Here is a 27,330-nt window from a genome sequence, read left to right as displayed (position 1 = left end):
CGGAATAATCTCCTCTGTGCTGTATAACTATCAGTTCTCTCTCTCTACAGCCATAGTCCAGGGTGACTCACTAGAGGAGATCTATAATAAAATCAAGCTGATAATAGAGGAGCAGTCAGGCCCTTATATCTGGATCCCGTCAGCAGAGAAGCTCTGAGCTCGCCACCTCCACATAGCCCCGCCTGACCCCACTCCCACCTGACAACTTTTCCTCCCTTTCACTGATGTTTCCTATCAAGTTTTAGTGTCATCATTATGTTATCCTCAAATTGAAAATCTCTTATCACCATTACTGTGACTGTGCACACCCCTGCATGAGTTTCAGCAATTCCATTCAAGATTGGAAATGCCATTCCTAAAGACATTTCTTTGTCATGTTAAACAAAAAAAAAAAAAAAGAAGAAAAAAAGAAAATTCTTTGCGTTTCGGATGGACTTGTGAAGATGAGAACGTCTTAATGAAGCAACATTGAGGAGTGGGGAGTTTGAGATGGACCTTCGGAAATGGTGCCACATCGTAGAAGTGGGAACCTTGTATATGTTCATTCAGTTTCATTGTAAAATACTTTCAAGGATGCGGAGCAAAGACCTACAAGGTTTTCTACAAGGACTAGATACACATGAAGCCTGCTGATGGTACTGTTGGAGTCACTGCTCTTGTTTATAAGTGGAGAAACTTAAAAACTGGTGATCTTCAGTAATCACAAACCAGCGTGCTACATTTGATTGGCTGCCCATTTGTTTATATGGTGCAGTCAACATTGATACCTTTGGAGGCAGAATAAAATGGAAAATAGGGGTTGAGTCTATACATTTATATTACTGAAATCACATGGAATATAAAAATCCTATGGAGAGATTTAACTACATAATAAGAAGTTATACGGTACACATTTTACACTTCACTTAGAGTTGTCTACTTGGAGGGCTGTTAGATTTCATTTATTTGTCTTTGGGTTTTTGAGTTATTTCTTTCTTGTGGTTTTAGCTGCTCTGTATTGAAGATGGGGGTAGAGAGGTGAAACTGGGCTCTCTGCAGAACACCAAACTGCCTTAAAATTAATAAATGCTTGTGTAAATTTACTGTCAATTGTTAGGTATATGATACAATATTCAACCTATCAGTGCTTAGTGGGAGACTCCAAACTATTTTAGTGCCATTTGTGAGTTTCCCCATCATCCTATTTGAGGCCCAACTTGTGAGTGCAATAGACTCAAGTGTCTTACCTCTGTGAAATCCTTTTTTGCAATTTATTTTTTGTATTAAGTGACTGATTTTTGAAATCCAATTATGGCAGCCGAGCCCCTCATTGGAGTTGTTGAAAAGCAGACAGCCCACTTGCACTTCCTCTGCCTTCCACAACTATATTCTCTTCAGACTGAACGGTAACAAGGTACTGTCCTGTTGGCTGCCTTGAAGCGCAGCCTTAAAACGGGTAGAATCAAGACGATAATTGTATTGGATGTCCTTCTTGATATTAAAGAGTTAGTGGAGCCTGAAATTGCCAGTTTTCCCCAGAACTCAAAGATGGTTTGATTAAATCTGTTCTTTGTAATGACCACTTTTAAACTATTTTTGTTTTTCTCTTTATTTCCGGGCTGATGTTTACTCCACTGTGTTGAGCTTTGTGCCGGGATGAGCTTGGCAAGCTCAGGAATCGGATGGATTTTATTATTTACTTTTTTTTGTGACAGAAGGGCAGCAATCATATTGTAATATAGAGCGACTCATATCAATATGAACTCAAAGGGGTGATTCCTCTGCCCCAAACCCAGAGTACCCAGACATGCTGATATATTATACTTGTGTATTCTAAATATTTACTACTTTTATTTTAACTATTTTGTAAGCACTATGTCTGTGGTTCCCCTTCTCTGCATTGGGTTAAACTGGAGGGAACAGGCCAACCTGCATTCGAGTTTATTACTCCTGAGGATCTGGAATGGGACGGTGATGATGCATAAAGGAGTACAGTACTTCCTTTGATCCCTTGAGAACAAAAGTCTTTCTTTTTATATCAAGAAGTCTGGTTTCTATGAAAGTCAATTCAATTCTTTTATATCTGCAGGCATTTTCTAAACAGGTGTGCTCACCTGCCATGCATCTCTGCTAAATCAGCTTCAGAGTTCAGGGAATAATCGAAGGGAACAGAGCCATTTATAAACTGCTTACAGACTGTTTAAATGGGTATGATTGCTGTAAAGTGTACATATCAACCCCCCCTCCCCACCTGTGCTTCATGCATGCGTGATATAACTGGGACAAACATGTTTTATAAATCACAAATGTCAGGTAAGTAAACTTTTAATTATTGAGAATAATTTCCATACAAATGTGCCATAATGTTGGTATTTCTCTATTGAAAAGAAAAATCTGCAGCTGCCTATCAGAATTCTTTTTTAGTAAGTTGGGAATAAGCTTCCCTACAATACGGCCTGTCTACTTGTGATATCGTGGAACGTGTCTTGAGTGTATAGATGAAAAACAAATATATATATTAGTTGAATTCAGAAGTTACATACACTTGGGTTGAAGTCATTAAAACAATTTTTTTAACCACTCCACAGATTTTATATTAGCAAACTATAGTTTTGGCAAGTCGTTTAGGACATCTACTTAGTGCATGACATGAGTAATTTTTCCAACAATTGTTTACAGACAGATTGTTTCACTTTTAATTGACTATATCACAATTCCAGTGATTCAGAAGTTTACAAACACCAAGTTAACTGTGCATTTAAGCAGCTTGGAAAATTCCAGAAAATTATGTAAATCCATTAGACAATTAGCTTCTGATAGGAGGTGTACTGAATTGGAGACCTGTGGATGAATTTTAAGGCCTACCTTCAAACACAATGCCTTTTTGCTTGACATCATGGGATATTTCAAAGAAATCAGCCAAATCAACCTCAGAAAAACAATTGTGGACCTCCACAAGTCTGGTTCCTCCTTGGGAGCAATTTCCAAATGTCTGAAGGTACAACGTTCATATGTGCAAACAATAGTACACAAGTTTAAACACCATGGGACCATGCAGTCATCATACCACTCAGGAAGGAAACACAGTCTGTCTCCTAAAGATGAACGTAGTTTGGCGCAAAAAGAGCAAATCAATCCCAGCACAACAGCAAAAGACCTTGTCAAGATGCTGGAGGAAACAGTTAAACAAGTATCTAGATCCACAGTAAAACAAGTCCTACATCAACATAACCAGAAAGGATGCTCCAAAACCACCATAAAAAAGCCAGACTATGGTTTGCAGTGCACACAGGGACAACGATCTTACTTTTTTGAGAAATGCCTTCTTGTCTGATGAAACAAAATTTTTACTGTTTGGCCATAATGACCATCAATATGTTTGGAGACGCTTGCAAGCCGAAGAACACCATCCCAACCGTGAAGCATGGGGGTGGCAGCATCATGTTGTGGGGGTGCTTTGTGCTCTTCACAAAATAGATGGCATCATGTGGAAGGAAAATTATGTGGATATATTGAAGCTTGTGGAAGGCTATTTGACCCAAGTTAAACAATTTAAAGGCAATGCTACCAAATACTAACAAGTGTATGTAAACTTCTGACCCACAGTGAATGTGAAGAAATAAATAATTCTCTCTACTATTATTCTGACATTTCACATTCTTAAAATAAAGTAGTGATCCTAATTGACCTAAGATGGAATGTTTTGTATTATTAAATGTCAGGAAATATGAAAAACTGATGTAAACTATGTATGTAAACTACTGACTTCAAATGTATATATGAGACATGTGGACAGTGTGTAGAGTGATATTTAAGTAAACCAGGAGCATAAATTACGAATTTAGTATAGAACTGGTTGTCTAAAGTGATGAGTGGAAAAGCAGCTGACTGTTCACGCCATTGATGCCAGTCAGCCGTGTCTGTAAAGCCCAAAGAATTTTAATTGTGCTATATTTCTAATGAAGTTGATTGAATCGTTTCCATGTGTATTAATGAGGGTCTCAGCTCCGGAGGCATGAGCATGAAAGGGGGAGGGATGGGGCCTCCATGTGTATTACTGAGGGTCTCGGTTCCGGAGGCATGAGCATGAAACGGGGAGGGAAGGGGCCTGATTTGTCTTTTTGAGTGATTATGAGTTTTTGATGTGACAGCACACCTGTGCAGTAAGTGCTTGCAAATATGAACCCTTTGATTGTACAGTAGTGTCCTCCCCATAATTACAGGTGGTACAATCAGGACACAAGGAAAACCAGTCTTTTATATCCTGGTCAGGAGGGAACACAGTCCTACAGTTTATTTTTTTTTTTGTATTTCTTTTTATGTCTTCTTTTTTTTGGACTGGACAAGAGTTTATTTGTTTGGAAATAAACTATGTGACTCTGTTATGATTTCAATGCCTGCATTTTTACTTGTTTTCTATCACAATATCAATGTTATGACTCCAACTAACAGGGGACAACTCATAAAGTTAATTGGATGACAGGTAATAAAATTATACTACCATTTAAAAAAAAAAACTTATTAACACGACATTCTAATGTATATTTGATCATAATGATCATACATTTCAAGAAATTCTATTTTGAAACATTTTATAATTATGAACAGTTGAAGCAGTTGATATAATAATGAATAGGCTTAAGAACAAAACCTTGGATGTATGTCAGACACATTTGTTATAAACATGAACAGAAATTCACACTGCTTATTAAGACCTGAGATCTCCATCTGCGACTGATGCCATGATTATTCCTCAATGATGAGGTTTTTCTTGGCTTTATCCAGCCTGTCCAACACCTCACTGTACAGACCCACCATCTGGGGAGACACATTTTCTTTTTCAATTTATTCATCCCTCACAGCATCATTTTCTTTTGAAACCCAAAGAAAACCCAACAAATTACCAGAAACTGACTAATTGCTGAACAATAGATAGATTATTCTGTACTAGCTGCTAAGGCACAGAACTTCCTTATGTTGCTTTACCCACCACACATACTGTAGCAGTAACCAACACTGATGTTATAGTTACACTTCCAACTGAGGTGACAAAAAAGCTGCTTGTTAACCTGACTTGAGGCAAGGGAGAATATGAAACATGAAAATGAAATCAGTCATCATGAGTGGAGTGCACAACAGCTATGTTTCCCCATCCGCTGTTGTCACATCTACTTCCTACTGTGTTACCTGTGTCTGATAGCTGTCCTGCAGGGAGCCCAGGTGCCGCAGGAAGCTCATTCCCAGCCCGCACCACCTCTCAGCCTCGGGGTACTGGGCCAGACTGTAGAGCAGGATTCCTGTGTTCCATGCTTGGGTCAGAAGCCACAGAATCTCCAGCTCTGGAAAGTCCTCAGGCTGTGTGAGAAGAGAAAATTTTCATTTAAGATACTATAGTAGGACAAGAGAGGCTCTGTGTATTAACTGGATATAGGTTCCTTTACAGAATCATTTGTTACAGAAAACCTTGTCTAAATAGAATTCTTAGAATTCTATTCTTAGAATAGTCTTGATTTTATCATTGTTGCCTTCACCAGTGGTAAACCCACTAAATTACTCTTATATAAAATGAAATCTTATCATGTGGCTCGCTGTGTATGATACTGCAGAGACTCATAGATCGGGAGGCTCATGCTACTCTCTGCAATCCATGCACAAATTACCACGTGCTCCATTGAGAGCGAGAACCCCTAATCGTGACCACGAGGAGGTTCCCCCATGTGACTTTACCCTCCCTAGCAACCAGGCCAATTTGGTTGCTTAGGAGACCTGACTGTAGTCAGCATCACGCTGAGCTACCCAAGCCCCTCGTGTTTGATTATTGATGGCAGTAAAATACTGAGATTCAGAGGTATTTTCAGATATTTTAATGAAAATGAAGAGTATAACCTAGCTGATGTACTATAGATATTTAGGTTTAAATGCTATAATATTAACAGCAAAATGACATAATACAATTTACATCGATGGTGCCATAAGGTCAAAATTTCCGAATAGCATCCTGATGTTATTTTGAATACGCTAGACTGAGATACAGGCACAGGCGAGATTTTCAAATTAGCATCCATTGGCAGGAAGGAGCTGGTGAATGGAGTATCTGCTAACTAAGGCACGACTAAAAGCCCACTGACAGAAACAGGAGGTTCTTTCAAAGTTGGGGATAATTGCGGGGCTGAGCAGCCATGGGTCGTATTGGTGGCTGCTGAGTCACTGTGACCAACTTACTGTGGTTGCTAAGATGGAAAGAGCTTCCTCAAAGTAGCTCCACACTTCCTCCAACACACGGGGCTCCGCTTCAGACATACCATTCGGCAGGGACAGCTGAATAAGGCTGTGTAAACAGTTACTGAACAACACGTGAACAGTTATAAGATGGGTGTAACAAGTATAACGTTTTGACATATTTTGTTGAAAAATCTGAAAACAAGGAAATGTTATACTCTGACCAAAAACAATACAAATGCCTTGCTAATCTGACCTGCAGCATGTGAGATCGGCCTGTGGGTTTTTCCTGTGCAGAGACAGGGCAATCCTCAATGCTTTCTTACACAGCACAGGGAAATGAGCTGGCGGTTCCATTGCAAGGACTGCAGAAACACAGTACGGGACCTTCAAAGTTGGTTACATCTTAATCTCATAACATTTCAAATTCTGTCCCTTTTGAATTCCATAGTCCATAAATTATTTTGAGTAAAACAATTAAGAAGTACATGTCATGTTACATGTTAATATACTTTCCCTCCTATCCCAATCTAACACCCTTTCTACACAGTGTGCGTCTAATGACACATCGAAACGCATCACAACGGCTCGAGGCTGTCTATATTGGACTTGTCAAAGTGAACATTCTAAATGGATCAATCAGCAATGAGCTCGAGTAGACTTCAGCAACTGATAAATGGGAAAATAAACTGTATCCTACTTATTATCAATACAAATTCACTGGTTTAAACATTTGATTATTTTATCATTTTATTGTAATATTATTGTTGCTAAAATATTTTTAAAATGACTAGACCATAGACCAGAAACTTTTTGTTTCATGGCAAAAAGATGAAAACGTAAAAATTAAATCATTGCTTTGAAGGAGTAGCTCTGCAGCGCATAAGCAATAGAACTGGGCATCCGTATACTGTATGAATGGACGATTCTAGTGTAGACAGCTTCATAACTTATAATGGGATCTATTTGATTTTGGTGTAGACAGGGTGTAATATGCAGAGACAACTATAAGTAAGCAATTTTGTAGGTTGATTTCCCTGGAATGTGTACACAATGTGATGCTATCGACATATTGGTCTGTTTGTTTGAGAATCCCAAACAGCCCCGACACAGCAACACTGGCTCAACCAATTGTGCTATGTTTTATCAAAAGTAGTGCAGCCCTTTCACACTTCAGCTTTTACAATTGAAATAATGAAGCTGACCTGCAATTGTTTCCAACGCCTTAGTTTCAATGTTATCCAGCTCCAAAACTGACTCAAGCACAGATTCAAGCTTGGGATCATTTAATTTGGCCCGTGCTTCAAACTCATAGAGCAGCAATAACGTCTCGGGTTATGACTATAACCCTTGTTCCCTGAGAAGGAGCGAGACACTGCGTCGTTAAGCGACTCTTTGGGAAGCAGCTCCTTGGCGTCGCCTCTGAATTATGAATGAAACTATTCCAATCTTGATTGGTGTTGCGTCATGGCGTAACATGTGGCGGCATAACGGATGCATAAAAGTGGCGCCGGTACACATACACATTAGCCTAGCGATGAAGCAAGCCGCTCTCAGGCCTTGAGGGCGTGGCAGGGCGGCGCAGTGTCTCGTTCCCTTCTCAGGGAACAAGGGTTATAGTCATAACCGAGGCGTTCCCTTCGGGGAACTTCGCACTGCGTCGTTAAGCGACTCTTTGAGGAACGAATGCCCACTAGGCCACGCGCCGAAAAAAGGCCTGCCCTAGGGTGAAACTGAACTCAGGCACTCAGCTAGGGCGAGAGCACACGTCGCCAGGCGTACTAGGGAGGTGCAGACTGTAAAACCTGATGAAAGTGTCGTGGGGTAGCCCAACCGGCTGCCTCACAGATCTCCTGGAGGGTACTCCGATAAGAGAGCCCTAGAGGGCGCCATGCCTCTAGTTGAATGAGCCCTCACGGCCAAAGGTGAAGGCAAATTAGCACCTTGTAGGCGAGATAATAGCCTGAACAATCCAATTACTAATGGTTTGTTTCGAGGCAGGGAGCCCCTTCTTAGGTGACCCAAAACACACTAACAGTTGGTCCGACCTCCTCCAAGAAGAGGACCTCTCGAGGTAAACACTCAAAGCTCTGACAGGGCAGAGCAAATGGAGCCTCTCTTCTTCTGCCGACACATGAGGTGGAGGATAAAAAGCCTGCAGGACCGTGGGCACGTGCCGTGTTAGGCGGCACCTTAGGCACATAGCCAGGTCTCGGGTGTAAAATGGCTTTAACTCCGCCAGGGGCAAACTCCAAGCAAGCTGGCGTCACTGCCAGGGCTTGAAGATCACCCACCCTCTTTAGAGAGGTAATAGCTAAGAGAAAAGCCATCTTGAGCGTCAGGTCCTTGGTGAAGCCGACTGAAGGGGTTCGAAGGGGGCCAGGGATAACCCGCCGAGAACCACCGCCAGGTCCCAGGCAGGAACCCTGGACCTGGTTGTCAGTCTCATCCTCCATGTACCACGGAGAAAGCGAATGACCAGCTGGTGCCTCCCCAGAGGCCCATCACTCAGTGGTGCATGGAGCAGCCGAAATGGCAGCCACGTACACCTTAAGTGTGGAAGGGGAGAGACCATAGAAAGCGATCTTGAAGAAACTCCAGAACTGAAGCCACCGGGCAGTTAACTGGATCTAATTCATGTTCTCTACACCAAGTGGAGAACACATTCCACTGAGGCCATATAATCTCCTAGTAGGCGGAGCCCTAGAGCTAAGTATGGTTTCAACCACCCCGCTGATAGACCAGCATTTAGGTACTGAACCCCTCAGGGGCCAGACCCACAGTTTCCACAGCTCTGGGCGAGGGTGGAAGACTGTGCCCCCGCCTGAGACAACAGATCCCTCCTCAGAGGAATCTGCCATGGCTGAGCTATCAGGAGTGAAATTATGTCTGAGAACCATACTCGGGCGGCCACATGGGGGCAACCAGAAGTAGACTGATGCCCTCTTGGCGGACCCTTTCCAGGACTCCGGGAGCAGAGCGTCGAGGAAATCGCGTACAGGCGAAGCCTCGGCCAAGCCTGTACCATGGCGTCCAACCCCAGTGGGGCTGGATGTGAGAGGGAGAACCAAAGTGGACAGTGGGGCGTCTCTCGAGGCGCGAATAGATCCACTTCTGATGGTCCAAATTTGTCCCATATCAACTTCACCACCTCTGGATGAAGTCTCCATTCCCGGGCCTCAGCCCCTGCCTCGACAGGATGTCTGCTCCCTGATTCTGAACCCCGGAATATACATGCTCTGATAGACAGTATTTTCCCTTGGGACCAAAGAATTATCTGATCGCCAGTCTGCACAGAGAGCGATCTGAGTCCTCCTTGTCGGTTCAGATAAGCTACCACTGATGTATTGTCGAGCGTGCTAGGACATGGTAACCTTTGATGTCTGGAAGGAAGCTCCTCAGAGCCCTGAACACAGCCAACATCTCTAGACAGTTTATGTGCCAAGAATGATGATGGTCCTGCCACAGACCCCTGGCAAGCGGCCGTCCATGACGGCGCCCCAGCCAGTGAGGGAGCGTCTGTCGAAGCGGTTTTCGGCGACATGGCGCTCCCAACACTAGCCCTAGGGACAGGAACCAAGGTTTCTTCCATATTAGCAGAGAGCGAAGGCATCTGCGCGTTACTCTGATTATACTGAAATGGATTCCCCTTGGGGAAAACACCTTGGCTTTCAGCCACCACTGGAGGGGCCTCATGTGTAGAAGGCCCAAAGGTATCAAGTTGGATGCAGCTGCCATGAGGCCCAGCAGTCTTTGAAACTGCTTTACAGTGATGGCCTGGCCTAGTTTTAACCCGGACACCATCAGCCAGAACGGACTCGATACGTGCAGGAGACATGCGTGCCTGCATCGTAACAGAGTCCCACACAACACCAGAAGCGTTGTGCACTGGGATGGTTGTAACACACTCTTTTGTGTTGAGTCTCAACCCCAAACTTCGAATATGGCCAAGGGCGACATCTCGATGCCGAACCGCCATTTCTCGAGACTGGGCCAGAATGAGCCAGTCATCGATAAAATTCAGTATCGCGGATGCCCTGAAGTCTCAGAGGAGCAGGAGCTGCATCCATACATTTGGTGAATGTCGTGGGAGAGAGTGCTAGGCGAGCGGAAGAACCCGATATTGGTAAGCTTAGCCCCAGCGAACCTCAGGAACCTCCTGTGACATGGAAGGATGGGTACATGAAAATAGAGCGTCTTTTAGATCTATCGTGACAAACCAGTCCTCGGATCTGATCTGACTCACGATGACAGGAATGGTAAGCATTTTGAACCTGAACCTCCTCAAAGGCGGTTCAAAACTCTGAGATCTAAAATCGGCCTCAACCCCCATCCTTTTTTTTTTTTTTTTTTTTGGAACTATAAAGTACCGGCTGTAAAGACCGGACTCCTGTCTGAATGAGGAACACATTCTATGGCCTCCTTCAGCAGCAGAGATTGCACTTCTTGTTCCATCACCTGAGCCTGCTCGGAACCACTGTAGTCTGCACCACCCCAGAGAATTTGGAGGCGGTGCCAGACTGCAGTTTGTACCCTGATTTTATTATATGCAGGACCCATGCAGATATGTTGGGAAGATGATTCCATGCCTCTACAAAATCTACTACGGGAACCAGCCTCTCGAGGCTGGTCTCGAGTGTTTTTCGAGCACTGTTCTCGACTTCCTGAGGCGAGATACCGGCAGGATTTAGTCGATACAGTCCTTGTGACCACAATTGATGTGTGTTTTTATTTTTTGAAATTGATGTGGCCCGAAGCGTCAGAGGCGGCGGGAACCGACACCGATTTCCTGAGGACTCCGCTCGCGAGAGCAACCTCGGTTGCTCTGCAGCGAGAGAGGACAGCCCTCCGAGGTTCTACCACCTCGGTAGGACCTCTATCGAAGCTTCAACTAAGGGAACCAGCCTCTCGAGGCTGGTCTCGAGTGTTTTTCAAGCACTGTTCTCGACTTCCTGAGGCGAAAGACCGGCAGGATTTAGTCGATCACGGTTTCTGTGACCACCACTGATGCTTGTTTTTTTTTTTTGACCACGAGCGGCGCGGTGTGCGTTAAGCTGGAAATGATGTGGCCCGAGCGTCAGAGGCGGCGGGAACCGACACCGATTTCCTGAGGACTCGCTGCGAGAGCAACCTCGGTTGCTCTGCAGCGGAGGACAGCCCTCCGAGGTTCTACAACCTCGGTAGGACCTCTTTCCTGAAGCTTCAACTAAGGGAACCAGCCTCTCGAGGCTGGTCTCGAGTGTTTTTCGAGCACTGTTCCCGACTTCCTGAAGCGGGAAACCGGCAGGATTTAGTCGATCACGGTTCTTGTGACCACAATTGATGCTTGTTGTTTTTATTTATTTATTTTTTTATTATTATTTATTTATTTATTTTTTACACGAGCGTTAAGCTGTATGTTCGCTGGAAATTGATGTGGCCGAAGCGTCAGAGGCGGCGGAAACCAACACCGATTGTGTGCGGCCATGTAAGCCCTACTTATTAAAGCAGATGTATCTCTGCAGGGCTTACTAGGCAGCGCCGGGGTTTAACCCATATACCGTGCCCCAAAACATCATCTGTAATCAAACACTGGGGCTGGAGATACGGGACGAATGCGGTTTACCCACGATCTCGTTTTAGATATCTTTGTGGAGATCGGGGATAAGCGGCAAACCCGGCGCTGAGTTTGTGATCTGTGCCGCAGGAAACGCACGTCTAATTGCTTTCAACTTGCGTTCCCTGCTCATTTTGTGGCCAGCTGATATTCAGTCTGGCCACGGCCGCGTCACAACCTCAATCAGCTCCTCATAAGCTTGGCCAAAAACTGGCGTGCTTGGCTCACGGTCGTCCGCATCGATGCTGAGCATATCCACTTCCTCGGAAGCAGTGAGCTCAAGCAAGGGGACCTGATCATGGGCAGAAGAAGCCGCGACGCGGGCTTCTGCACCACTCACAGTAGGCTCGGGATCCTCAAACGAAGAATGAGAACGTGCCGCAGCAGTCTCATTCTCATCTGCAAAATCCGCTGCGAACCCCGCGATTTCAATCGCCGCGCTGCCTCAACAGACGCGGGACCAAAACCGTGGGGAACGCGAGCCTGACCGTGCTCATCGAAGCACGCCAACCGGGAGCGCAGCACTCTCATGGGTAGTGCTTCACAACTTTCACAGGCAGATCCCTCGAGAGCTGCCTGTGCGTGCTATGCTCCCAAACAGTTCACACATAAAGCGTGCGTGTCCCTACCCGTAATGAAACGAGGGCAGGAGTGCACGCACTTCTTGAACTGTTCGGTGGCCATAATATTTTTAAATCAGACAAACAACACCAAATAAGACAAACAATTTCAACATAGAGCGCTTGCTGAAGAGCGAAAGCTAATGTGTATGTGTACCGGCGTCACTTTTATGCATCCGGTTATGCCGTCACATGTTACGTCATGACGCAACACCAATCAAGATTGGAATAGTTTCATTCATAATTCAGAGGCGCACGCTAAGGAGCGTTCCCCAAAGAGTCGTTTTCAACGACGCAGTGCGAGTTCCCTCGGAAGGGAACATGTCTGTCGGGTCTTTGGAGGAAGTGCCTAATGAGAAAAAGAACAAGCCAAAAGATGCTCATGAACCTGATAAAAAGGTAAACAATTCTCATATTTCAAAATGTTCTTCTTTTTTAAAGGAAAAAGAGAGTAGAGGATGGATGAGAGACACCTGATGTTTTGATGGTCCTCCACACTTCTTTACAGAGCTCTATGTGCTCTATTGTCTTGGTCAGCAGCTCTGTCTGAAAAACAACAAACATTACACACTGCACCCTCTTCTGGTCAACCTTGCTTACAACATTTCAAGGCAAATCTGGTTCTATAGAACAGATTAGCTTGCATTTAAGCAAATTAGATTATTTTAGTAAGAATCCAGCTAGGGTCATTTTTCAAAACCCCATCTCAACATGCAAGGAAGTGTGTGAACAAGCTTGATGTCAAGACAGCAAATTTCAAGATTTATAGCGAATAAGGACTTACTTAAGGACTTAATAAGGTCTGTTTCTCACCCAAAGTGATAATATTACATATTTCAGATCTGTAGATTCCTAAAATGCAAGTGAATGGGTGCCAATTTTTTTAAGCACCAAAAAGCACATAAAGGCATCATAAAAGTAATCCATACAACTCCAGTGGATTAATTAATGTCTTCTGAAGTGAGACGCTAGGTGTGTCTAAGATATGGATCAACATTTTTATTTACCAAAAATTAATGAGGATCGAATACATGCTGCCTCTTGCGTGATGTAAGCGCATTGGCAAGTTCATGCCAGAACTGACACAATAAATAAAAAAAACATATGGAAGCGCAGTGTTGTGTATAACAGAGGAGCATAGATACATTCATACAACCCCAATTCTGAAGAAGTTGGGACAGTATGATAAATGCTAATAAAAACAAAAAGGAGTGATTGGTAAATTATATTCACCCTTTGCTATATTTAAAGCACAACAACTACACATTATATGTCTTTCATTGTGAATTTTATTGTTTTTTAAAAAAGTACAGTCATTTCAAATCAGATGATTGCAACACGCTCCAAAGACAGTTGAGTGTTTACCACTGTGAAACATCACCATTTCTTCTAATAACACATATAAAGCATTTGGGCACTGAAGACATAAGTTTGTTAAGTTTAAAAAGTGGAATTTTCCACCAATCATCCATTATGCAGGTCTTTAGCTGCACAATTGTACGGGGTCTTCATTGCCATATGGTGCACTTCATAATGCCCCACACATTCTCAATTGGATACAGGTCAGGACTGCAGGCAGGCCACTCTAGCACCCACGCGCTCTGCTTACACAGCCATGCACTAGATATCCAGGTAGTATGTGGTTTGAAGTTGTCCTGCTGGAAAATGCAGGGACGTCCCTGGTAAAGATGGTGCTGGATGGCAGTACATGTTGCTCTAAAATTTGTACATATCTGTCTGCATTTCTGGTGTTCTCACAGTTGTGCGATTTACCCATGCTATGGGCACTGACACACCCCTGGCCATACAGACACTGGCTGGACGGCCCTTTTTCCCTTTGGCCTGGATAACACAATGCCTTTGTTTTTCAAAAAGTTTTGGAAATGTGGACTCTTCAGACCAAAAAACACAGTTCCACTGTTCTACTTTCCATCTAAGATGAGACCTAGCCCAGAGAAGTCGGCAGCGCTTCTGGACAGTGTTGATGTAGGGCTTCTGCTTTGCATAGTAAAGTCTTAACTTGCTTCTGTGGATGCACCGCCGAGTGGTGTTGACTAAAAGAGGTTTACTAAAGTTATCCCAAGCCCATGTTCATTATATCCATTACAGATAAATGCTGTGTTTAAGACGGTGACATCTGAGGGATCAGAAATCGCACTAATTCAGAAATGGTTTTCTTCTTACCCTTTACACACCGAGATTTGACAAGATTTCTTGAATATATTAACTAAATTGTGCACTGTAGAGGGTGAAATGTCCAAAATCCTTCCAATTTGTCTTTGAGGAACATTGTTCCCAAAGGGCTGGATTATTTGCTGAAGCATCTGTTGGCAAATTGACAAGTCTCAAACGATCCTTGCTCTTGAAGGACTAGGCTGTTTTTGGAGGCTCCTTATATACTATAACACGATTGCTTCACCAGTTTACCATCTGCTGTTTCACATCGCCTTGTTATTTCAACTCGTCAAATTGTTATTAGTCTTAAATTGCCCCTGTCTCAACTTTTTTTGAGCGTGTTGCAATCATCTGATTTGAAATTACAGTACATTTTCAAAACATAATGAAATTCATAAGGAAAAACATAATATAATGTGTAGTCGTAGTGCTTTCAATAAAGCAAAGAGTGAGTATAATTGACAAATCACCCATTTTAGTTTTTATCAGCATTTTTCATACTGTCTCAACTTTTTCGGAATTGGGGTTGTACATAGATGTCATATTCGGATGGTTTGGATGCACAAATGCAGCACTATCTTGGAACGGTCAACAAGTAGAGCTGTTTGAATCAGTTTGAATGCAGGAGGAGATGCCTCAGACCGAGCTCCTTGCTCAGACCACTGCACAAGCTACTTTTGAAGATTCCAATAGAATCTATGTAAAATCTTGAATTGCATAAGGCAAACCCTTGCATCTCTAGAAGCAGACTTGACGTTTTTTTTAAATCCTAGCCCACACTCCCTTCTACAATACCAAGTTTAAATCTTTCTCCCATAATCTCTTGAGAGAAGTTGAAGTTCAGTCCCCCAGATTCTGAATTAGCAGGGAGCTATACACGGATACCTCATGACCTTTTCCAAAAGCAGTAATCCTCTCCCAGAGTATCTGCTGTTTTAGGAGGGGTATGCTACTCGCAAAAACAATACAGAGCAGGTGGTGTTGCTGTAAATAACTATAACTGGGAAACTAAAAATGTTGAATAAAACTTTCAAAAGCTCTCAATACTCCACTCTCATATAGGTCACCGAGAGTATCACCTCAAAATCCAGTCTGACCAGCAGAAAGGGGACTTATTAAAATGTAATTTAGGTTCAGCCATTTGCTTCAGATAACATATAAATAAATGTCTGAATTATACACTCTGGACACTTTTGTCCATACCGAGTGCAAATGCGAGATAACGGGGTGTTACTTCACCTCTCCGGTTTGTTTGAGAGAAAGGCTTTGCAATGGCGAAATCGGGGTAAGAGCATCCTGTTCAATACAAAACCAGGGAGGGGCTGTCTCAGGTCGAAGCCACCAATGAGCCAAATGTCTGAGACCGAACGCATAATAATAAAACATAATCTTGGTTAGGCCTAGCCCACATTTGTCAATCAGCCAATGTAACTTACAGAAGTGTAATCTGGGACGTTTACCATTCCAAATTAAGGACTTTGCTATGCTATCAAATTGCTTGAAATTAGAGAGGGGGACATCTACAGGGAGAGATTGTAGCAGGTAGTTACATTTTGGAATACAATTAATTTTAATAACATTAACCTTCCCAGTAATGAAGCCCACCTGTCCACATCGCCTGTCCAAAAAACGTTTTATTAAGGGTCAAAATTAAAATGAACTAAATCAGACAAATTTGCTGGGAATAAAATGCCCAAATACTTAATGCCCTGTTTTGCCACTGAAGGGTGCCCAGCTGGAAAGCCGTTACTGGGCAGTACGCTTGTCAGAGCCAAAGCTTCGTATTTTTGAATCTTTGAATTGACTTCGTATCCTGAGAGCTTAGAAAAGAAATGAATCATTCTGTGAAGGCAAGGCATAGATCTAGCAGGGTCGGAGACAAATAATAAAATGTAATCTGCGTAAAGCAAAAGCTTATGCGCCATACCTCCTGCCACCACCATTGGAAAATCATCCTCCTTTCTTGTAGCGGCTGCTAATGGTTTCAGGACCAGACAGAACAAGATGTCAACTCTGCTGGGTACCCCTATCCAGAGTAAAATAATCTGAAATTAATACATTTGTTTGTACCACCGCTACCGGGTGTCTATAAAGTAACTTCATCCATCCAATAAAAGTTTTCCCGAACCAAAATTTCCAAAATCGTAAAAAAATAATACCCATTCTCAAGTGAGATGGCAGCGACCGGAGTACGATCATTCGCCACTGAACACATTGCTGAAACGTTAAACGTTATCAGTAGAGCTGTGGCCCCGAATAAATCCCACCTGATTTATATGTATAAAAGATGTCATAACTTTACTTAATAAGTTTGCCAGAAGTTTTGGCAATATTTTTACATCTAGCTGGATCAGGGAAATTGGACGGTAACTCTTACACTCGCTTGGATCTTTGTCCTTTTTAAGAATCAGACTGATCCGGGCTTGTGTGGTTGGAAGAAGATTTCCATTCTTTAATGATTCCGTATAAACTTCTAACAAAAGTGGAGCCAGTTCTGTAGCATCTGGCCCTAAGAGCCTTGCCTGTAGGCAAGCCCTTAATTACCTTGCCAAGCTCCTCCAAGGTTATCTCAGGATCAAGATAATTGTTTTGCTCAGTCGTCATTTTAGAGAGTTCGAATGGTTCCACAAAGTTTCTAATATCCTCATCAGTAGACGAAGATGTGGAACTATAGAGATCAAGAAAAAATAATTTTAAAGCATTATTAATAAAAATGGCTGAGGTAAATATTTCCCCACCAGCAGATTTCACTGAGAGAATGGCAGAAAAAGACTCTGTTTTATGTATCTAGACAAAAGCTTCCCTGCATTGTCCCCTGACTCGAAGTATGACTGTCTTGCCCTGAATAGCCAAAACTACACCTTCCGCGACACAGTCCGGAGTGGTGGTGGTGTAGTGAGCTAAAGCACATAACTGGTCATCAGAAGGTCGCTGGTTCGATCCCCATGGCCACCACCATTGTGTCATTGAGCAAGGCACTTAACTCCAGGTTGCTCCGGGGGGATTGTCCCTGTAATAAGTGCACTGCAAGTCGCTTTGGATAAAAGCATTGCCAAATGCATAAATGTAAATGTAAAATAGTATTATATCTGTATTTCAATCGGGTCAATTATTTTGAGGCCATCAGAAGACATTCTGCACTTCAGCTCTGCCACAGCACTTTTAATATTCCTTCCAAAGATTTTTTGCTGAATGATGCATACTGTATGATCCGGCCCATAAGAACTGCCTTAAATGCCTCCCAAGCCATGCACCGAGGATAATGAGGACCAGATGGTCTCCATATAAACATTAATTTGAGCCTTTAACATTTGTTGAAATTCAGAATTTTGCAAAAGGGATACATTAAAGCAACTATATGATTTATTTTTCTCCGTATGTGGTAAAATCTCTAAACTCACCAGGGCGTGATCTGAGACCAAGATTTTTCTAGTAATCAACAACAGATGAAATGAGGTACTTATATATATATAAAAAAAACTATTCTAGAATAAATCTTATGGACTGATGAAAAAAATGTATAGTTCCTACCAGATGGGTTCAAAAGTCTCCAAATATCTGTAAGGCCAAGATTTTTTAGCCGTTAATATTGCTCTAGGGGGCTTACACACTTTTGCTTCACTACGATGAATGACTGAGTCCATCAAAAGATTAAAGTCCAATACTACATCATGAGAGGTACCAATGGCTTGCAACATCCCTTCAAGATCGATAAAAAAAGCCCTGATCGTCAGCATTAGTTGCGTAAATATTAGTCAAAATCAACCTTTGCCCCAGCATTTTTGCTAAAACAATAATGACTCTTCCTAATTTATCTTTAATCAGTTTGAGACATTTGAATTGTAGATGTTTACTTATAAATGTAATGACTCCCTTGCTCTTACTCGAGCCAGCACTGAAGAAAATATGCCCACCTCATATCTTCCCAAAATGTTCAGCTTCATGCCGAGAAAGATCCATCTCTTAAAGAAACACTAATATTTCTTTAAGAAAAGAAATAGCCTTCCTTCTTTGTAAGGGGTGACCAAGCCCATTCCCATTCCACGTGGAGAGAGATAATCCACTCGTATTAACATTTGGCATTTTTACATATTAAAAAAAAATAGATTGTGAGTCAAAAACAAGATTATAAAGACCACATTCCAACATCAGTGCAACAATCAAACTCCAAACTTCCCCCAGACCAAACAAACAGAAAAAACAATAACGCGTGCCTTAACCCCGCGCACGACAGCGCCAACCGGCGTCCATCCCTCTAAACTCAAACAGTCCATGTATGCCTACGAGAGCCCCACGACAACTTTGCCATCCGATTGCTTGAGTCTGGCGCTTCTATACAAATTTTGTGAGACAGAATTACATAACAGGAGAAAATCTGTAAAACAAACTCCAGAATAAACACAAAAAAAGCCTCTAGCGGAACCAACACACACACACACAAAATAATAATAATACAAATATATAATAAAAACATTTAAAATTAAAAGAACATTCAGAGCCAGCTGTTTCATAAATGCAGCAGATGACCTAATCCTATCAATGTCCTGCAAATATTCCACAAAACAAACCAATAGGAGGCATAAGCAAAACGAGCAGATTCTTCAATAACTGTCCCGAAAGAGTGTGTGGAGCGGAGGGGGGCGGGGCCGGAATTTCGCACGCCCGGTCCCCAATCAGCCTGATGGGTCGCGCGAGGGTTAAAGGTGGCCAGTGACGACGGTTCGAGAGACAGAGAATTACGGGCATGTCCGTCATGTGTGTGTTTATGTTTGTGGTTTTTATTATGAGTTTAATTAAACATTATTTATATTGACAAGCCGGTTCTCGCCTCCTCCTTGCCCATCTGAATCCCCTTACAGAGTGTTATTACTCAAAAGAAACTACGTCTGCTAGACAGAACCATCACAAAACAAAAAAAAAGGCACCCAGATTCCTAGGACAATCGAGTGAATGTTCAGCGAGTCAAGTTCACTTGAAGGCACCATGAAAATCACACCATGAATAAACTAACTCCTCCAACTCCACTCAAAAGTGTTTCCTTGCTTCCATAACATGGATCATCAGGTTTTGAGTTTATGCCATGAATTCACAATTTTTAATTCACCATTTCGCTTGAACTGGTCATAATTCAAGGTGTAATGAAAAAATAAATAAAATAGATGCATTTTCACAAGTGAACTCAAGAATTTTAAACTGCACTGTATACAATATATACTATACTTCTTTTCACTTTAGTCTTTATACATTAAAGACGTCCAGACATAACGAGTCAAGACTTAATCCTCTTTACGCCTTTAAAAGCTTAAAAGACATATTTTGCCTAATGCTTATTGTTTAGTCAAATTAAAGTGATTAATAATGCTAAATGAGGGAGTGACCACCTGTTGCTCAATGTGATTAGAGCTCCTGCAGATCTCCAGCGCAGCAGCAGCAGCCATGATTAGACACGTCTTCTGCCCCACCAATACAGCTCTGTCTGAAGCACACAGCTGCGACAGCTTCCCAGCCAGAGAGCACATCAATCTGTATTCACTTTAACTACACTTAACTAAATTTAAAGTACTTAACTAAAGCTAACAGCATGCTTAATTTGAACTTTCTTGCACAGTGATGCAGAGTATTTTATCTAAGAAATTTGTACTTGAACTTGCCTGAAAGGAGAGGAGAAAGAAATCTCTCATCCTAAAAAGACTGTGCTCACACTGCAGGGCTAAGTTCCATGCTGAGAGTTAAGACAACATTGCAACAGAAACACAATCAAACAGAATAACTAAATAGTTAAATGCATGTCACCAACTAAAAGGGAGGAGAGGTTTAAGTATAATGCACCGATTCTCCTGAACCAGTTGGCATTTTCTGAACGCTCATCTACATCCTGGCCAGGAATATAGTGTATCTGTGACACTCTCTGCAGAGCTGTAAATTCAGAAGCAGAATGAATAAAACAGGTCAAAGAAAATATTTGTAATTAAAATTACGGTTAAAGGTACCAAAATTACCTGTCTTTAGGTACAACAAGACGATATCTAAGGTGGCATTTCTATTAAAATAACAGATTGTATCAACAAGACAGTGGGAGGCATACGTTTGTTGAATGTACTATTTGTCACAATCATACACCAGTGATCTACAAACCTGTTTTCCTCAAACATGCTTTCCATTGTCGAATGAACAAGTTGTACTAAACACCTGACAAAACACAGAAAAATATTAATAAAGAAATTGTGTTTTTATAGAATTCTCAGGCTTTTCTCTCAGCTCCAATGTGTTGATATAAGCACTGATACAAACATATATTGCTAAACCTTAATGAGAAAGTCATAGGTCAGAGGTGAGGGGTGATAGTACGACTCACCTCAAGGCAGTGAGGATTTGAACAACATCTTGTGAATGTTCACACAGACTCTCAAGGGCTTTGATGGCTATTTCCTGCAGTTCATGCTGCAGTGGAAATAAATACTGCTGAAATATTTACAAGTTACAAACCATTATGTGGCATGCTTTGCTAAAATATACAGGATTAATGGCAACAGAAAGATCATAAATGACAGACCTCCAGGGCGATCTGAGCTGCCAGGCTTAGAAGGTTTGTTGTAGCATTCTCAGTCACTAGCACTCGGTCCTCATTGTTTACTGGAGTCTGAGCCAGTACACTAATCTCTCTCAAAGCCACCATAGCTTATTAAAAAACATTCAAATCGGACATTAAGATCTCACATGAATCAATAAATCAGGTACTCAATACCATACTGAAACATTTTTATTTACTAATTAAAGCATTTCTATTCAGTGTTCCAACACATTTTGACCAATACATTTTATTCAGAGACAGTTTAGCAGGAACGGACCATTGGTATTAAAAAGAATGGGAGAAATTGAAACAGATGTAGAAAAGGAAGTTTCGCCTTTTTGGAAAGAGCCAATCGCCTTTTAGATACAGACATTGCATGTCAGTTACCTTGAGAACATGCATACTTATTTGCTGAACAAGCATGAAAAATACAATTTTTAAGCAATTTTCCGAAAAAAATTCAGATTTTACTGCTCGTTTGAAATATGTTCTTTGATCATAATCTTAACCAACCATTTTGGAGATGTCGGTCTTTCCCCATTCAGGTAGATAGGAGCTGTACTTTTATACCACTTGTTTCCAAAGAAAACAGCTGCCCAGTCTGCCCTGGAGCATTCCAAATATGGTCGCGGAGTGGAATGACTTGCCTTGAAAGGGACTTTGATTTCAATGCCCTTTCCAGTCTTTCAGAATTACTGGATAACTAAATGATTATTAAAAATAATTTAATAGAAATTGATGGGGTTGATTTCCAAATATGTTAGTTATCTATCTAAAAATTAATAAATGATTACATTAAAATGACTACACTTTGGTGTACATTTGTCTCCAATACAACAAAACCACAAAATCCAATTTTAAAACTTTCTATTTCCAGCATTTAATCATCGAGGAAACACTACCGGTTTTAAAATGACACACCTGATCATGCTTGTTTCCATCAGTGTTTGCTATTCGTTAATCTCCATTACCTCTTTCTGCTTTGTTTTCTAATACAGCAATCTTGTAGATGTTGAACTGTGTGAAAATGCTGGATGGATCAATCCGTGCTGCCTCTTCTACTGCCTCTTTGGCCTTCAAAAAAGATTTTATTAATGTGGAAACCTTGGTAACAAACATGAACGTAAACAAATGTACTGTATGTTTGTCGATGTTAAAATGACACACTAACATTAGTAAATGCATTAGGTATCATGACCTAACAATGAACTATATATATTTGACAGGATTTATTCATCTTAGTTAATGTTAAATTATGAAAATAAAATTGTTCATTCTTAGTTTGTTTGTTTATAATACATCAACAAATGTTAACACATACAACTTAAAATATAAAAAATATGATGTCAATCAAGATTAGTACTGTAAAAGTGTAGTTCATTGTTAGCTCATGTAAATCATTGTTATATAATGTGAACAAATGCAACCTTATTGTAAAGTGTTACAAATTAAATAACTTTATTTTGCCAACTACCTTCTCAAGATTTTGCAGGTGCAGGAAACAGGAGGAACGATTTCTTTGCAGTTTAGCTAAGTTCTGATCCAATTGTCCTGCTTTGTAGAAACTCAGTGAGAAGTTATACCACTGCAGAGCTTCAGAGTAGTTCTTAGCCTGTGATCACACAGAACTCAAACTAACAAGAATCTCTTGTTTCTTGGTTGAACCACTGAGTAAAATATTCTCCAAAAATAATCTGTACACTTTTCTTCACATTTCCAACATAAATTATGGGAGGAAATCTCTGCGGAATATTGCAGAATGCATTTATATTTGGTTTTATATGAACTACACTCTTATCGATAGTTGAAAAACATGATCAAATTATTCAAAAATATAAATTACATATATTTAAAACTATTTCAAATAGCAATTCTGATAAAGAAAAAAAAAAACGAATAAATATGCAAGGGGAGGGTGATGCAAACAATATTGTTGGAAGGAGATGCAAACAATTTTGTAAATGAAGGGGGTTCAAAATTTGCGACCACAGATTTTAAAGTGGCCTATCACTAGAAATATATATGTAAAACTACATGTAATACTTCAAAGCATTTGGAAGCTCTTTCCCACAGAAGAAGGTGAAGAGACGAGAGAGTCTGTGGTGATAGTTGTTTTCCAGTGTAATGTCCTGTGTAGAAAGTAATTATTAAAAAGCATTTAAAAGAACAGTAAGACAAAATACAGATACTTAGTGACAAATATATGATGAAAAAAAGACAATTTTAAGGTTGTAGTTACTTTGCTGAGTTACAAAGTAGTCAGTTTTAATCCTGAACAGTACAAGATTACCTGCAATTGCATCCTCAATCTTCTGCTTGGCCAGCAGCTCTTTGTCCCTCTGCAGCAGTAGCTCTATATGCAGCAGCAGAGCAGAGCCCAGCTCAGGAGATGATTCAAACTGCTGACACACCCTCTTTAGGAAGTCAAAGGCCAGTGCCTCCCTGAAACAACAAAACCTCAGTGTTTCTGTGTTGCAACAGATTTCAACAACATACATTTGGTCTCTTCTAAAAAGATAAGAGATTTGACCTGTCTTCTGCCACAAGCAGTTTTACTACACCCAAACATACTTCCAGTGGAACCTCAGAGGCCAGAAGCTCTGAGAGCCCTAACAGGAAGTGGGAAAGTAACATGTAAAGAGGAGGTAGGCATGATCTCAATTTGTGGGGTAGAAAACATACTATCCCCAAACAAATAGGCTCACCAGATTTTACTGCATCATCTGGGCTAACACTCCTCACTAGGATACGAATCTTCAAGAAGAGGCCTGACAACTGCATATTCTCCTGAGATGAAAAATGAAATAGCTGGTTTCAGAAAACTGCATGTTGTGTGCAGGAAGTCAAAACTGATGGTCTGCAAATCTGGTACCTTGTTAGCTAGGCTAACAGCATGAAGAGCTTTCTCCTGATACTTCTTACAGTCCCATTCCAAGTAAACTGTGGAAAGAAGTCTCAAGACTTTGGCCTGAAGGGATAAAATAATAATAATATTACAACACATATAGTATCTAGTTGTTAAATTTCTGATTTGATTATATTTCTTACTTGCATCTCTGGCCCTGGTGAGTACTTCATGTTCATCCTGCCTACATCATAACTTTGGCTAGAAAACATAAAAAATATATTGGATTATTAATAAAGCTAAATGTACAATAAATACAATGTTATGCATGCAAAAATCTTATAAAACATGAAATGTTAAAAAATCAGCAAAGACATTTTGTTGAAGAGTTCCAAATCAGCACCAGTAATTGCAATAGTAATAACACTTTATTTTAATGTGTTTTATTTTAACTACTATTTTGTCAGTAACTTTTCATATATTTTACAGTTATATTAAATTGATTCAGATATTATGAATTATAAAATTGTACTTCAAAATTTCAGACTTCCCTACCTGAGCCAAAATGAGCTCTCTTCATGCTTTCCCTGACTGAAAGTGTCAACCCCGAATTTGTAACAGATGAGAGCGACATAGCCAGTCTAAAGGAGATTTTAAAAATAAATAAAATAAAAACAGTAATGTTTATTTTGCATTTACTCTTGCTCTAACTTAAATCAAAATCAAATAAACAAATGTTTTGTATTGACTGTCCACCTCTTTAGGGAGACGCAGAAGCATTTCTTTACATCTGTGAATGTAAGACACTGCCTCTTGATGATGCTCTTGAGAAAAAGCCTATCGGGCAATACATAGAGATTAAAATGAATCTGAAAACTGAAGAAAAACAAAAAAAAATTGCCCTAATCTGCAATACCCTCAGAGAATGAGTATATTTTGGCACGTTAAGCAATGTCTGCTCACTGATTCAGCTTGATAAGACAAAATCCGAAGCAAGTCTTTCTCTATGTCTCCCTTTGGTGCGTTTGTATCTTCTGCACAATCTCCATGGGATGTTAGTTGGCTGTAAAGAGTCTCCAGGCTCTGTGAAATCAGAGGTATCATTATTGTTAAAAGTTTAAAATCACTATTAAGGTGAATAATAATTCTGGGTCTTCTGCTCCAAAATATCCATATTTATTTTCCATGTTCCAATATCTAATGTTTGAGTGTCTCATTGTTTTATAATCATATTCACATTCATACGTACATTGACAGCTAGGCTTAAAAAATCATCAGCTAATTTGGGTTGTTTACAATCAAGCCATGTTCTCCCTGTTTTACTGGCCATCTGAGGAACGGATATTTCAGATTTCAGAGTTAAAAGTAATATTACAACAGCAGCAGAGCAGATACAATGGTAATTATGAATATATATATATATATATATATATATATATATATATATATATATATATATATATATATACATATATATATGTATATGTGTGTGTGTAGTAGGTGGAAAGCTTACACACACACACACATATATACATATATGTGTGTGTGGAGCTTTCCACCTACTGCACCTTATCAACTAAAATCGATAAAACCATTGAAAATAATGTGAAATATAGAGTTCACTCACCAGAATCTGCTTGCGAACAACATTCTCTGATGGGCTCTCAGGCCCACACAAATACAGAAGTCTGCATGCCACATGATGCACTAAAATATGTGCAAGGAGTTAAACAAATTTCTGGTGTAACCAATAAATTACATTTTACAAACATCTGTAGTTACAAAATATATATATATATTTCAATTCAGAAAGTTTTTGTTGTTATGTAAGGGGAAAGACATACCAATGCCCATCAAAAACAGAAAATTTTGTTAGACAGACCTTTGGCCTTCTGTTCCGCTGTGATGTTTGAGCCAACACATTTGGTAACGGCCCAGTTCCACAACTGAATGGCATTTTCCACCACCTAATTTTTTTTTTTTTTTTTATTAGTGTGTGTGAAAATGAGAGACATAATTACAAGATTTAATCTATGATGGAAATAAGTAATGCAGACCTGTGAATTCTGTACGGTTGAAGATCTCGCCAGAGATGAAATCTCTTTGAAGAGAGTCTCAATCACCTCATCCACATTTGAATTGTTCTGTCTGTGGAGAAGTTTCTCTGACAAGTCTATGACAGACACAAAGTCATCATTCAAATATGAAACAGCTATAATCAAACTACTAATAGTTAAATAAGTAATCATATCTACAAGAAATAATTTACTTTATAAACATGTATAATGCTTATCTCTGAGCTTACTGTGCGAGCTAGGTAATGTCTCTTGTCGGCTTGAATTAACTAGTATCTCTTCGTACCACCAGAAAATAGACTCTTACTTTTTACACTGACAACAAACTCCTCCATATCACGAACAGCTGGAAGATTTTGACGGGGAAAAAAAACAATAACGGATTTTAAAAGACCGGGTCTATTTTGTCAGTGGATTCTAAGTGACGTAGAAACGAAAAAGGCTTCGCGCGACCGTTTTATCAGCACGAGGACAATCCAAGTCTGGATGCAATACAGCTTCACGACCACAAGGTGGTGTCTCACACACGGCTATGTATTTACTCATTCATCTCTCTGTCATGTTTCAGATTCAAGTCAAAGTCTGGCATGATAGAAAGAAGCGTATTGATTTTCAAAGCATTGGTAACTATACATATACATATGTAATATATACTGCATACATACATACGAATTTACACTTAATGCAATTTAAAAAATATCTAGACAAAATAGTGAGAATAACAATAATAAACATAAAAAAAACAACAACAATGATTTAAATTAATCTTTATATTATTCATATATATTATAGCTTTCAAATAAAGTCAATTTGAATGGGCTTTATTGGCATGACAAATGTTACAATGTATTTGCAAAGCATTTGCAACATTTACAATAAATCTTGAACAGATGAGAACAAATTATAAAATTACTAAATAAAAGAAGGATGAATGAACATCTCTCTCTCTCTCTCTCTCTCTCTCTCTCTCTCTCTCTCTCTCTTTTCATGCAAAAGAAAATGTATTGAAAATAAGTATGAACATTGCACATCACAAAGGGTAAATTAGGGTTCAGATTTACAACTCAAATTCAATATGAACCAATGCCATAGAACGTTTCATTTTAACTGCTATTTTTGACCATTGCTAGATATGAGCAAAGTCTAAAAAAATATGTATATACATTTTTTTTTTTTTTTATTACTTTGGGAAAACATTTCAGGTAAATAGTTCATTACTCATTTAAAGCATATGGCTGCTGTTCACTTAA

General features: G+C 40.3%; 2 protein-coding genes across 7 annotated transcripts in view; one reads left to right on the top strand and one right to left on the bottom strand.

Annotated features, from left to right (window-relative positions):
- LOC127663196 (disks large homolog 3-like) overlaps positions 1–414 on the top strand; it is a 104,926-nt gene extending 104,512 nt beyond the window's left edge. For all 6 annotated transcript variants that reach the window (XM_052154695.1, XM_052154697.1, XM_052154696.1 and 3 more), the window contains one exon: positions 51–414. In XM_052154695.1, coding sequence (XP_052010655.1) covers positions 51–157 — 107 coding nt within the window. In that variant the 3' untranslated portion in view covers positions 158–414. The remainder of the gene's footprint in view (positions 1–50) is intronic.
- On the bottom strand, positions 46–26,531 carry LOC127663197 (testis-expressed protein 11-like). The gene is made up of 30 exons (XM_052154702.1): positions 26,388–26,531; positions 26,063–26,178; positions 25,888–25,972; positions 25,633–25,712; positions 25,255–25,335; positions 24,969–25,088; positions 24,762–24,842; positions 24,561–24,646; positions 24,209–24,266; positions 24,033–24,128; positions 23,866–23,947; positions 23,691–23,769; positions 23,451–23,602; positions 23,204–23,289; positions 22,635–22,772; positions 22,132–22,234; positions 21,143–21,267; positions 20,945–21,030; positions 20,725–20,778; positions 20,589–20,629; positions 20,419–20,505; positions 20,241–20,311; positions 19,971–20,087; positions 12,888–12,960; positions 12,736–12,763; positions 7,404–7,525; positions 6,455–6,563; positions 6,202–6,322; positions 5,167–5,334; positions 46–4,797 (listed from the first exon to the last, which is right to left on the bottom strand). The coding sequence occupies exons 1-30, from the start codon at positions 26,413–26,415 to the stop codon at positions 4,726–4,728; spliced, it is 2,745 nt and encodes a 914-aa protein (XP_052010662.1). The 5' UTR covers positions 26,416–26,531; the 3' UTR covers positions 46–4,725.
- Between the last annotated feature and the right edge of the window lie 799 nt (positions 26,532–27,330).

Source organism: Xyrauchen texanus, chromosome 23 (genome assembly GCF_025860055.1).
Source record: "Xyrauchen texanus isolate HMW12.3.18 chromosome 23, RBS_HiC_50CHRs, whole genome shotgun sequence".
Taxonomy (NCBI): domain Eukaryota; kingdom Metazoa; phylum Chordata; class Actinopteri; order Cypriniformes; family Catostomidae; genus Xyrauchen; species Xyrauchen texanus.
Note: the sequence above shows the minus strand (reverse complement) of the source record. Positions and strands in the feature narration are given on the sequence as shown.

What these genes read in the sequence shown, in the direction of transcription:
- LOC127663197 (XM_052154702.1), bottom strand. Translation starts at nt 26,415, where the DNA reads ATGGAGGAGTTTGTTGTCAGTGTAAAAA. An exon ending in GAGCTTCCAAATGCTTTGAA is followed by an intron (nt 22,773 to 23,203) that starts GTATTACATGTA and finishes GTGTGATCACAG; the next exon opens with GCTAAGAACTACTCTGAAGC. An exon ending in AGCATGTTTGAGGAAAACAG is followed by an intron (nt 20,630 to 20,724) that starts GTTTGTAGATCA and finishes TTATTTTAATAG; the next exon opens with AAATGCCACCTTAGATATCG.